Source organism: Suricata suricatta, chromosome 12 (genome assembly GCF_006229205.1).
Source record: "Suricata suricatta isolate VVHF042 chromosome 12, meerkat_22Aug2017_6uvM2_HiC, whole genome shotgun sequence".
NCBI lineage: Eukaryota > Metazoa > Chordata > Mammalia > Carnivora > Herpestidae > Suricata > Suricata suricatta.
The window spans coordinates 86,203,246-86,216,915 of record NC_043711.1 but is presented as its reverse complement, the minus strand read 5'-3'; the positions used below and the strand labels follow the sequence as shown (position 1 = coordinate 86,216,915).

Here is a 13,670-nt window from a genome sequence, read left to right as displayed (position 1 = left end):
TCAGAGCCGGGAGCCTGTCTTTGAATTCTGTGTTTCCCTCTCTCTCTGACCCTCCACTATTCGCACTCTCTCTCTCAATAATAAATATAAACAGTTAAAAAAAGCAAATAATTATGTTATACTCTGAAACTAAGACTGTATGTTAAGCATAATTCAAATAAAATCATTTTTAAGAATTAATCTTATTTTGAATTATTTCGTGAAACTCTACAAAACCAGAATAAAAACCACAGATCTAAATCATGACGGTCAGCCAAAGCAGAGCACGCACGCCCTGGAAACAGTAAATTAGAAACACCCATTGTTTCTGGAGTCAAACTCCAGCCTGTAACCAAAAGCACACAGAACATTATTAGATAAGAATCTCCTTAAAATTTAATTGACTAAATGTATTACATTCAATATTCCATGGGTTTCTTCTGAACAAAGGATCGGCATAAATACAAACAAGCCTCTGGGCCTTCTTCCCTAACTGATGCAGAGAAAACACAGGAGGCGAGGGGACTTGGGGACACCTTCATATTTACATTTCGCCTTTACTTTACAGTTCAGTGCCAGAAATATTTACAGAAAATACAATAAGAAAAAGATCATGTCTTGGCAACATACCGAAATTCATACAAATTGTATATATGATTTCAAGCAAATAATGATACTGCTTATTTTTTAGCCACAACTGCCAAGCCCTTCAGAGGAGAAAGATGTTCTTGGTCACTGCAAGAGGCAAGGACTTGGGAAACTTGGTTTGCTTCAACAAATATTTATTGGGCGCCTACTATATGCAAGGCACTGTGGAATCCCAAATTACACCTTTTCCCTCACCATTAAAAAAAGAAAAGCATCTGAAGAATGTGAGTTGATACTCTGAGAAAAACACTATACAGTACATGGCTTCTTCAGCTACTGAGAACCCACAGTTAGATTCCACATTTTGAGGGTGGATTACCTCCAATCTCTCCATCTCAGGAAAAGAGGCTATCATGGAAATCCTTAAAACAGACCATCTAAATTCAACCTACTGTTTCATGTAAACACAGAAATCAATTCTTTTTAGGAAGATATAACCTGAATGGGTTTTTAAATGCTGAATGGAGAACCACTGTTAGCAGGAGTGTCACATCTACCATCTAGCTTTGAGCAAGGCTGATTCCCACTCTGGGTAAAGTTCCACCTTCCAACAAAAATAAATACTCTTGAAGACTCCGTCTCTCTCAAAATCACTCTGCAGAGCCAGATAAATGCTTCCCCAGAGTATGTAGAAAGTAACCATTCATAAAGGCTTCATACACACAACCCATGGACAACTGACATTACTGGCCAAAGATGTAGGTTTTTGTTTTTGTTTTGTTTTCTAAGTAAGTCCAGAGGAGAAGGGGCTGTTCTGAAACTGAGGACCTGGAAATGGAGCACGACAGTGTGCACGGGCGTATACGGCAGGGCAGCCCAGCTTGCAGAGGGCCAGTGCGAGGCGGGAGGAGGTCTTAGGAGGAAGCCCAGGACGAAACGGGAGCTGGCAAAGCCTCCTGTCATCAGTGCTCCCGACCAGAAAACAGGAGGAAGCCCCCATCTCCCAAATGGGAAAAAGGACTCTGAGTGGCTACCTGTCTCTGTCCCTTGGGTAATGCTTTCCTTGTCACCAAGTGGCACACTCACCCAACCCCTCATATACCTGTCAATACAGCAACTGCACTGTTTAACCCACAGCCCAAGTGGTCCTGGCTTCCCTTCGAAGGCTATGAATCCATGCTGGCAACTTAACAAGTGCACTCCTGAAGGTTAGGACTCGGGACTAGTTCTGCTCCTCTGGCATTACTGAACTCAAAGTGATTTTTTAACAAAGGCAGTTGGGTGAACTCTGTCACCAGGAACTCAAACCCATACTAGTGAAAGATTCCAAGGGTTCTTACTCCCTTTTCAGGAATGAGCACCTCACGAGGTATACGTGCCCTATATTTTGTTTGTGCTCTACACAATGGGGTTTCATGCCTTCGGGGGCTGCACAGCTCTGAAACTATCCCTCCTTCCCTGGGAGATCAATCACAAAGTCTTCCAGACTACAGATCGCATTCAACACAATTATTCATTTATCAAAGCCATCAGAATTATAAAGAGTTGCCAGAAAGCAGAGCAAACTAAAGGATCAGGCTTGCCTACCCCCAACACATACATCACCTTATGTTTTCCTGACAGTAAAACTATGCTAAAGGTAGGAGTTTTATCTGAAGAATCACACTAAGGAAGTACACCTACATCAGTTATCTTTAAGTTCTGGAATGTTACAAGTTGCATAACAATTTAGGCCTTCTTTGTTCATGTCAACTAGGATAAGGGCCCATTTTCCCCTTGAAATGCCAATCTGGAATTTCCATGGAAGTTGTTAAACCTTACCTATTCCTGCTGAGTTAAATAAAACATTTTTAGGGTAGAGTTAACTCACCTTTATCATACACCCCCACCCCCCCCCACCCCCTGCATGCTACCATCTGGAAACATTGATTTATTTCCCAGATTAAAAAGAAAATCAGTTATTCAATAATATAATACCCTGAATGGAAACTGGAGTCATAGAAGGAGGAGGTAACCTTTACCTGAGCTTAAAACAAACATGAAGAAAAAGGTACAGCAAACTTAAAACCATGAGCTGCTATGATACCCACATTTCTTGCTCACAGATGACACAATACATACTTTGAGAACAAAAGTATCACAGGAAATTAGGCCCTCCACTATCCCCCACCATTTAATTAACTCCCCAAACATCAAACCAAACACATCATCACAGCCCTGACCTGTAGAGTCTACTGACACCACAGTTCAAGTGGGAAACCACCCCTAACACAGCCAGGATCACTCCTCTTTGGACTATAAATGTCACTTATTTTCTTAACATAAAATAATCTTAATAAAGAAGAAAGCACATAAGAATAGGAGAAATGAGCAGTGTACACTCTAGCACTGTAACAGGAATCCTTGGATGTTCTGGGTCTGGCCACCTCAAAACATTTATCCCTGGCAGAAAAGTAGCAGCGAGGTAACAGAAGTATTTCCAAAACCCCGGGTAGGGATTTGTTGTGCCTTCAGCTGGCAAAAGTCCAGAAAATATGACAACAACAGCCATTTCTAACAGCAGCCACCCGGGGCGGGGTGGGGTGGGGTGGTCACTTATGCTTGTCAATTATGATGAAATCCAGCAGCTCTCTGGGAGAGATCTGAATTAGTAGCGTTGAGAGGCTATTTCCTGAACCCCAAATTAGAATCCTTCATAAACTACTGCAGTTTCCTGCTTGGTCCTGAAATAAGAGACAATGGATGAAACCAAATAATTCTCAACCCTTGTTATGAATTTACATTTCTCAAAATTGAACCAAGAAGTTACCAAAAAATCACAAACATTTAGCCTGTCATTATGTCCCCAAGTCACACAACAGTGGAGAGAGTGGAGGCAACACTGCTGTCTTAGAACTCTTAACCCCACAAATGCCACCTGTGTCCCCATTTAAGGACAAGGCCATGCCTCCATTTTAGATCTGCTCCTAGGCTGTCCAGACTGAGGCCTTCAGACAGATCTGCACAATAATGAGGACGGTAACTGTGAAATGCAGAGAGGAAACATGAAATCTTTTAATGTCAGGCTTCTTATCTAAACAAAACACACTTATGCTTGTTTCTGTCAGTGGGGACAGCTGGACGACAAATGGACTTACGAGTGAGCAGAAAGCTGAGATTTCTTTCATTCTCCTCCATGCTATCATCAACATTGAGTCTTTAAATGTCCTGGAAGATTCTGAGACATTTTAATTCTGAACACAACCTCCTAAAAAGTGAAGTATAAAACTATCTTCAACTTCTAATTGGCAAATTTGACACTACCAATGCACGTGTTTAACTGAGATGCATAAAGCCCTTCTCCTCAAAAGGCTTATATTTAACTAAAATTGTCACTTTTAAAAGAAAGTTTATGGCTAAAATGTGTATCATCATTACCAGCAGGAATATATGATTGTGTCTGGGTGCCCATTTCACTAGAAAGCCGGAAGTCTTCTATCAAATGGGTTTATAATGTGTTTCTTCTATTCTGGTGATTAAGCAGTAAGCTCTTGGGGAGTGATTTGTTTTTCTTTTTACAGTGATCACCTATCAAAGTGTTTTGCTCTGATATCATAGCCCCAAACTGGAGTTCAAGAGTCCTAGACAGAGAGTGTCTAAGAAGTGCAGTTCTTGAGTCCAACCTCCTGGAAAAGCGAAGTATAAAACTCTGGCTCCAACTGCTTGTTCCGGTACTTGTTGACAATGTCCGTGATTTTCTGTTTCCGGCGGACATGTGGTGGACTGTAGGAGTCACTCTCCAGTCTCTTTCTTCTACAAATATTAATTACAGTCTGCCTCACCAGAAAACCTTGAAAACAGAGGGTATTAAAATCAGCACGGATAACCAGCCATCTGGGTGAATTATCAGTACTCAAGTGAACTACGCTCTGCAAAGTCAAACCTATTTCATTCCATTTGTGAAACTCCCCATTCCCGGAGAGACAGAACTGCTAGGAGAGCTACATAGTGACAAGGGAAAACAGAAGCAAAAATCTGGCTTGACAACCCATTTCCTGCCCTGCATTATAAAACAGCTATCTGTATTTTCCAGTACTGGAAGTTTATGAATTGTAGTTTTACTTGTCCTTATGCAGATTAAGCACAGTTAAAACAGGACAAAACACACTTCCTATCTACAAGAAGCATAACATTTTCTACATAAGGGATCGATTAGGTAATATCACCATTTCCTTATTTCTACTTCTTGGTTCATAAAAAATGTTTAAATAAATAAATAGAAGAGAAAAACCTTAACTCTTCAACCACATCTGAAGACCTTACCAAGTGCTCGCCTGCTGACAATCATCCCATCCACAAGAGGGATGACCATGTTAAATTTTCCAGTGGCTCCTTGAATTTTTATCCGGAATAATCCAGTGTTTAAAGGGTGGATAAAGATGACAGGAACTTCTTTTTCAAGAGTTGTAGATCTTAAGAAAAGAAAAGAAAACTCCTTTTACCCCAGACACATAAAAGTTGAAGTGCCCCGTGTGGAATAGAATATTAAGGAAACCTGATGCCAGGCTTTTTTTTTTTGTTTATTTATATAGTTTGAGAGAGAGAGAGAGAGAGAGCGAGAGAGAGCGAGCATGCATGTGATCAGGGAGGGGCAGAGAGAGGGGGGGAGAGAATCCAAGCAGTCTCTGCGCACATGTGCAGAGCCTGATGTGGTGGCTTGATTTCACGAACCATGAGATCATGACCTGAGTAGAAATCAAGCAAGAGAAGCTTAACCAACTGAGCCACCCAGGCATCCCAATGCCAGGTTTGATGCAGTCTGAGAACAGCCAAAGTATCAGTCTGCTCAGATCCTCCTTCTGGGAGTCCATATTGCTGCCCCCCACACCACTACATTTAGCCCTAAATGCCCATTACTGGGGTTGGGCTTTTCAAACTGACCAAAAATAAATAAATAAATAAATAAGTAAGTAAGTAAATAAAAATAAAAGGGCTAAAAAAATGTGTTTTAAAATCACTAGAGACACAGGGTGGAAGGAAAGGCAGAGAAATCTCTGGTGGGGAGCTAGGAATCTAGCAACCAGCTGTGGGACTTTCACTTAGTTCCTCCCTCCTGTAGGTAACAAAAGCAGGGGTGGCCAGAGTGCAGAGAACTCCTCCAGTCAATGCTGGCATCTCAGAGCAGAAGTGGGAATACAGTTTAGGCCCATTATGGGGATCTCCGATCTTTTTTTCAGGGGAGAGGGGAGGAGGGTGGGAGGACCCTCAGTCTGGCCAGCTGCAAGCGTCTTCCTTAGCAAAGGTGATAAAAGGCTGTATCTTGGCAAGGCCAGAGCCCTCAGAGCCTCAGAGTAGGTTAACAGGGGTTAATGTCACAATTTCACCTTTAGAAGGCAGAGATGCACATCATGTTCGGGGTTATGCCAGTGCATCTAGAGGTATTCGTGTTATTACTCTGTGATACTTGCTATATGCTAGCTTTTCTATTCTTTGTTTTCAACACAATGAGCTTTCTTTCTAAGTAGATAAAGTGATTCTGGTCAAAGCAACATTGAGTCACTTTTCAATATGTTATATAAAAGTCAATCCTATAGTTAATTCTGTCAGCAAGACAAATTATTGATTTTGCCAGTCTACCAACAAAATACAATTTTTACAGTCTAATCATAGTAGAACTTTTGACCTAAAAAGATTAAAACAGGGGCGCCTGAGTGGCTCAGTTAGTTGAGCATCCGACTTCGGCTCAGGTCATGATCTCTTGGTTTGTGAGCTCAAGTCCACTGGGCTTGCTGCTATCTGCACAGAGAATGCTTCAGACCTTCTCTCTCCCTCTCTCTGCTCCTCTCCTGCTCACCTTCTTTCAAAAGTAAATACTAAAAAAAAAAAAAAATTAAAACAGTAATAATACCACCAATACAAGACACTTAAAAGTTCTCTTCCAAATTAGTTCTAGGAAAGTCCACCTCATGAACTACTCTAATCTCTTCAGCAAGTCAGCATCATGGAGAAAAAAAGGGCTGTCCTGGAGTAAAAGAGACTGAAGGCATATTAACATCAGACACAAGGTCCTAGAGTGGATTCTGGTTTGAACAAACCAGTTATAAAGAATATTTTAGAGGAAATGGAGAAATTTCAATATGAGCTGGTTATTAGATAAAATTAAGGAACTATTACTAATTTTTGTATTGTGATGTTATCTTTTATTTGAAAAATGTTCTTACTTTTTAGAAATGTAGACTGATATATTTAGAATGTCAGAATATCTATAGTTTGCTCTAGAATGCTTTAGCATAAAAAACACCAGTTTTAAGACTGACATGTCCTCTTCTGGAAATTTAAAAATATGATGTTAAATCATCTTTACTCGCTTCAATCCTGTAACAATAATCTAATCATGTTAGGATAAATCCATCTTAGGTGCAATGTTAATAGACCAGGCAGCTTGATACCCAGGGTAGCCCTCTGACGTACCAGGTAAGGTTAGCATCTGGGGTCAGAGGTCTGGGTTCAGCTCACTTTCTCTTTTATTAACTGGACGCGTGACACTGAGGAATTTATTCCATTTGTAAAACCAAGATGATAATTGCACCTCCTGGGGTTGTTTTAAAGTATTGGTTTAAATCAAACGCAAACAAGCAAAAAGCCTTGAAACAATAAAGCCTACACAAATACACAGTTACTAATCTTGGAATCTTATTTTCTTTTTATCCTTTTTGTGCACAAGCAGCTAAAATAGAAATCTTACCGCTATAATAAAGTTAGTATTACATTTACTTAGAAATATTCTCCCATTAAATAGCTCATTTAATTAGAATGTTTACTATCCAGAATGTTTCAACCAATCTACCCAATTCTCCTCCTGTCTAACACTGCTAGTCGGTTGTTACTGGCTTCATTAATACTTAGCTGCTTCCAGCTGTTCACTTTTCTCTTTGCTGCAGTTTAATGTAAACTAGCAATGAATTATGCCGATTTTAAATGCCTGCAATTTATCACCTTGTGCATGTATCCACCAACTTCTTTGATTTTTTCCCCCTAATTGTGTTGATTTCTTATTGCCTTCATCTCTTTTGCTTCTTTATGTCTTCTTTATGAAATCACAATCAATACACTGTAACCAAATAGGTTTCTCTGAGCTTAAAGACATGCTGATGAGCCTCAGGCAAATGAAGACTGTACCTCAGAGAAGTGCTACTATTTGCAGTAGTTTCCACACCAGTACTGATCTCCGTCAGCAGGTCTGAAAGAGGAAAGTTTTCTGGAAGAAAGTAACAACATTACAATTAATATCTCCCTCATATTTCTAAAATAAATAGCATGAAATCTAACTTCTTAATCTCTTTATACAAGTGGGAAATAAATATATGGATTGTGCTATCCTAAAATACATAATCCTATTACTTACCAAAAGAAAAAGAAAAAAGAAAAAAAGCCCTCCCCTAAGACACCCAAGATATATTTTAGCTAAGTTCTTCTAAAGTGGAATTTTTATAGACCATGACCTGTGGTCTTTGAGGGCTTGGTTGAAAAGTAACTATCACACTTTTCCACAAGCCCTGAGCTAGATGACATTCTAGGCTAAGGATACATTTCTAATGCTCTTAAGTTACTTATACAAAAATCATAAGGAACTTATCCACAGAATTCCTAAGGACAAATTAATCTTTACACCAGAACTAGACAGCAGGGTTCAGGCAGTGGTGAGGGAAGTGGTCCCCCTTCCTCTTTCCAGAGGTCCTGGGATGGCTGGGAGCTACAGGCAGTGGGACCAACTGGAAATAGGCCATTAACTGTGATATACAAATAGCTGTAAGTTTTATATCCACAGTCTCACCAAATCGTCACAAGCAGGAAGTAAATGCCATCAACTTCTCCATTAACAGATGGATAATCCAAGGCTTAAAGAAACTGAGTGAGGGACAGAGCCAGGATGCCAGCCCAGGCTTGCAGAACTCGGGCCCCGGCTTCGGCCACCACACCACACCTGTGCTGCCTCTTCCGCAGACACTCAGCAAGTCACTGTCATTCTACAATTATTTTGCTTATGGACAAAGTCCTTACACATACCTATGTCATCATAGCGCTCCACCCAGACTACAGAAACTCTGGTCTCAGGTCCAAGGGGAGGCACAGGACGACCCTGAGGAAACTTCTTCATTCTAGAACTGGGACTAAGCTGAGGTAGAGAGAAGCAGAAAAGGAGACGGGGAAGGGGAAAAAAAGAGTGGCTTAATAAAACTACCCAACCACATATTCATCAAGCTACCCAGTAAGGTAAATAGCAGGTCATGAGAAATCTTTTTGGGGAAAAAAGTGACATATATGTTGCAAAAATGCTCTTCTTTGGATCCTCTATTTATCAAGTGTCAACCTAGAACAAAGAAATGAAAGTCTTAAATTCTCAAAGAAAAAAAGTTAAGGAAAACTGAGCAATTATAATTTACAACAACAGAAGTAAAATTTGTGGGCAGTGTCTTAATGAGGGCTTCAAAGGATCTGAGCCTATCTCTACGGCCAGCAAGCAGAACGCTTTCCTCACCACAGTGACGTCACAGGTTTGCTTGGGGATCCTGATCTCTAAAATATTCACCAGCAAGTTACTTCTAGTTCTCATTTCTAGGCCAGAACTGCAATCTAGGCCAAAGAAGGCCTTTTTCCTGTCAGCAGAAAAAGAGAAAAAAGGTAGCTTATGTCTTTGCTATCATGCACAGCTCGCTTCTGGCTTCCCTGCCCACCTGATAGGCTTTAAGCTTCTCTGAAAGGCTGGTGGGACTATGTGGTTGTTCCCCTTCAGCAAACTGGCACTCTGAGCCCCACCCTTGAGGGCATGCAGCAGGGGTGAGTTTATTCCAAAGCCCCAAACAAAGCTATGTGTACAGAAGGGAGAATTTTACATTTAAGTTGAATTTTAAAAATAAAACTGCTTTGTTAGCACAGAAATATACCTGTCTTTAGCAGATGACCAGAGACCATGGAAATCCCCCTAGCTTGTTTCCATTTTTATTTCTGTCCTGGCATTCACAGGAAATGACTGTGGCTAAGAGATCGTTCCCAAACTGGTGGCAGACACCTGTCCCACTCAGAGGCTACTTTCTTAGCATGCCTCCTCACCAACTTTGAATCTCTGATTTCCAGCCCTAGATTTAAAGGGCTCCTGTGATTAGGTCAGGCCTACCTGGATAATCTTTTGATCAACTGTAAGCAACCTTAACAACTGTATCTACAAAGTCCCTTTTCCTATTTTATGTAACATAATCATAGGATATCTTCTCATATTCACAGGTTCTACCCCACACAAAGGGAGGACATCATACAGGGGCAAGAGTCTCTGGGGGTCATCTGCCTAACACAGTGACCTCTTTTCCTATAACCTCAATAAACTCACTCAGCAGATCTACATTTTTAAAAAAGATTTCTCAGGGTTTCTATATATACGAATATGTCATCTGCAAATACCAACAGTATTATTTTTCATTTCCAATCCTTTGTATTTTATTTCTTTTTCTTGTCATATTTCCCTGTATAGGACTCTGTGTTAAACAGAAGCGGTGAGAGCAGACACCCTTGCTTTGTCCTCCATTTGGGGTGAAAGCAGTCAAATAGTGTACAGTGTAAGGTTAGCTACAGGCTTCCTTCCAGCAGCACTCTGTCTCAGGTTGAGAGAAGTCTCTTCTGTTTATAGTTTGCTGAAAGTTTTTCTCATGAATAATTGTTAAATTTCATGGCAACTGCTTTTACTGCATCTACTGAGATAGCATGATTTTTCTTTTTTTCATTAGCAGTGTGAAAATTAATTAAGGGAAACCTCAGTCAAGCAGAGTAGGGAGGCGAGAAAAGGGAGCTGTACCCAAAAGCAATTATAGTTAGAACTGTCAATTACAGATCTCCAACAGAAGAATCATCAACAGGAAAAAATCATCAATTATAGGCCCCACCTGGAAAAGATGTACATGGAATCTTCTGCCAAGAAACTGACTACTCCTGCAACTCAGCCAATGAAAAACCTTGGTCATTCTCATCCCAAACTCTTGCTTTTCTCCAACGGACTTTCACTCAAAATGACCCCTCCCAACATCCTCCCCCTCCATAAAATGATGTTCCTCTCCTTTGTTTGCTGGACTTGCCTATAGTTTTAACATAGGTTGCATGTCCCGAATTGTAATTCTCTGTTTCCAAGTAAACCCATGTTTGTGGGTAAAATAAGTTCTTTTTTTTTTTTTTTTTTTTTAATTTTAGAGAGAGAAACCACAAGTGGGGGAGAGGGGCAGAGGGAGAGAGAAGATTGTAAGCAGTCTCCATGTTCAGCACGGAGCCCAGCATGGGGCTCAATCCCCATGATCTGGGATCATGACCTAAGCCAAACTGAGAGTTGGACGCTCAACTGACTGAACCACCCAGGCGTCCCATGGTAAAAATAAGTTTTTTTTTTTTTTTAACAAGTTCTATTTTTAAGGTTAGCAGTAGTCTGGAAAGTATAAATAATAAAAACATGGTGCGTTACAGATTTTGGATTTTAAGGGATAACTATGTGGGCATTCAGAAAATAAGTACAAGGGCTGCCAATTACTGAATATCAGATCTGACTGAAATCCTACATTACCACCTGACACAGACATGTTCATCTACAAACTATTCTATGAAACCTTTTAAATACAGCAACTCCTGATTTTCAAAATCAGTCTACTTCAGAGTCTTATACAACTTAACTATTTTTCCTAAATCAATTTTAAAGGTGACTACTTCTCTTGTATTCTCTCTCTCTCTTTCTCTCTCTATATATATGTATTCTTGTATATATAGAGAGAGAATACAAGAACACATGTATTCTCTCTCTATAATAAGTTGACCCTTGAACCATGCAGGGGTTGGGGTGCTGATCCCCCCATGCAGTTAAAAATCCAAGTGTAACTTTGGTTCTCCAAAAATTTAACTACTAATAGCCTCCTGTTGACCAGAAATCTTACCAATAATAGTAGATAAACACAGACTTTACATTTTAGATGTATTATGCACTGTAAAGCTAAACAAAAAGAAGGGGCACCTGGGTGGCTCAGTCAACTAAAGATCCAACTCTTAATTTCACCTCAGGTTATGATGCCAGGATTATGGGATCAAGCCCTGTTTTGGACTCTGCACTGAGCATGAAGCCTGCTTAAGAGTCTATCTCTCTCTCTTCCTCCCTTCCTACTTCCATCCCTCTCTCCAGCTCATGCTCTAAAATAAAAAATAAAAAATAAAAAATAAAATAAAATAAAATAATCAACGTAGAGAAAGTACATTTACAGTACTGCACTGTATTTACTGGAAAAAAATCCACATCTAAGTGGACCCATACAGTTCAAACCTGTGTTGTTCAAGAGTCAACCGTATTTATGTTAAACAGAACTCTGACTAGGAAGGAGCCAAATTAAAATCCTGTCAAATCAAAGAATGGTTCAATCAAGTTTATACTTCTTTTGTCTTTCTTATTATTTGTTATAAATCAATCTTCCTACATTTATGAAATGATCCAATACTCTTGCTATCCCTTACTTGTCCACTTTCCAGTAAGGATGAAGAGGTGACATGAGGAGAAAACAAAAATAAAGACATGACATCTCCTGATATGGTAAGAAAGAAAGGATAAAAGTAGAGCGCTCCCTTGTGGTGGCGGCGAGGCGCCTCATCAGGGCATCTAGTCATACACTGAGCCCATCTCCAAAATGCTCCCAGTCATACACAGCAGACCTGTTCAAGTAGAATGCTGCATGATGAACGACGTGGAACATACAGTCACTATTGTACCTTTAATGGATATTTCAGGGACCCAATAAAAACGTAGGCTGAGAGGGAACGGGTGAGAGAACCAAGCATGGCACCAGAATGGCCAAATCACAGAAAACAGAGGCAGTCTTAGAATGGCCTATTTGTTGCAAACTGAAAAAAAGAAAATTGTGAGAATTTGATTTTAAAAAATTGAGACACTAATGAATCAGTCCTGCTGTCATTGCTCTCTGGGTTACAGTTAACAGATTTTCAGGCATGATTCTAGAATTACCCGCATTTCATGACAAATTTTTCGAGCCCTAAACAAAATGACTTACCCGCTGTGAGGAATTAAGATTGTCGGTGTGATTAGGGAAAAGCTCAAGCGTTAGGGATGGCTGTTTTAGGATCCCAGGCATGAGATCCATATTTGAATCACTATCTTGGTCCGAGATGTTACTTTCCAATGAATCGGCTATGGGGTTAAAAAAAAAAAAAAAAAAAAAGTCAATTATATCTACTTCTTTGGAGAAGCATTTAAACTCATTACATTAATAGTCTAACTTAAGTCACTTAAGAGAAGTCACTGCTTCTAGACAAAAGGTTGGTAAACTTCTTCTGTGAGGGGTTATATATTCTTCATTGTACTTTACTTAGAACACTTTAAAAATGTAAAAACTGTACTTAGCGTTCTGATTTTGGTCTATGTGCCACAGTTTGCCAGTTCCTGCAATACAGGATAACTGAGGTAAGACTAGAAAATATTTTGACTGTTCAGACATAGAATATAAGCCATCTATTATTCTCTGAATTATCTGGATGATACAGTCAATCATGTAGCATGGTACCAAGTAGCACTGGGGCATTCCAAAGCTACAGAGGACCTGGTCTCTGTGGGTAAGACATGATCTGATTGGAGTCAAGCACACAGAGTTAGAAAAAACAAAAACGAAGACAAGTCTCCAGAAACACGAGGAGGCTGAGTTGGAGCAGGGGCACAGGTGGCGCATGGGCTATTTCATGATATAAGTGAAGAAGACCCAACTGTGGCAACTAAAGTGCAAAGACAAGGGTCAAGCTGCATCAGTGTAAACAGGCTGGGCTAGAGACACCACCAGGGAGGGCTCAACCCACACAGGACAGATGGGGCCTGGCATCTGAAATCAGGGTGGTAGATGAGAGCCTTGACATGAAGGCAAACAGCTGCTAGGACACTGACCTAGACCATGGAAGGCCCCTCTTGCCAGGGACACAACTGGCCCCAGAATATAAGATGGGGGCTAGGGGGTGGAAATCAAGGGTCCAAGTACAAAGGTCAGAAGGCTGCCAGAACAGGGCACAAGCAAAGTCTTTAGCCTAGAGATGAGACCATGAAAGTA

The 13,670-nt window shown here is 40.3% G+C and overlaps 1 protein-coding gene across 3 annotated transcripts in view; it reads right to left on the bottom strand.

Annotated features, from left to right (window-relative positions):
- Positions 1-352: 352 nt before the first annotated feature.
- The window catches only part of RALGAPB (Ral GTPase activating protein non-catalytic beta subunit), an 88,808-nt gene continuing 75,490 nt past the window's right edge, over positions 353-13,670 (bottom strand). For all 3 annotated transcript variants that reach the window (XM_029919306.1, XM_029919307.1, XM_029919308.1), the window contains 5 exons: positions 12,630-12,766; positions 8,614-8,722; positions 7,726-7,804; positions 4,870-5,018; positions 353-4,396 (listed from right to left, as the gene is read on the bottom strand). In XM_029919306.1, the coding sequence (XP_029775166.1) occupies positions 4,203-4,396; positions 4,870-5,018; positions 7,726-7,804; positions 8,614-8,722; positions 12,630-12,766 (668 nt within the window). In that variant the 3' untranslated portion in view covers positions 353-4,202. The remainder of the gene's footprint in view (positions 4,397-4,869; positions 5,019-7,725; positions 7,805-8,613; positions 8,723-12,629; positions 12,767-13,670) is intronic.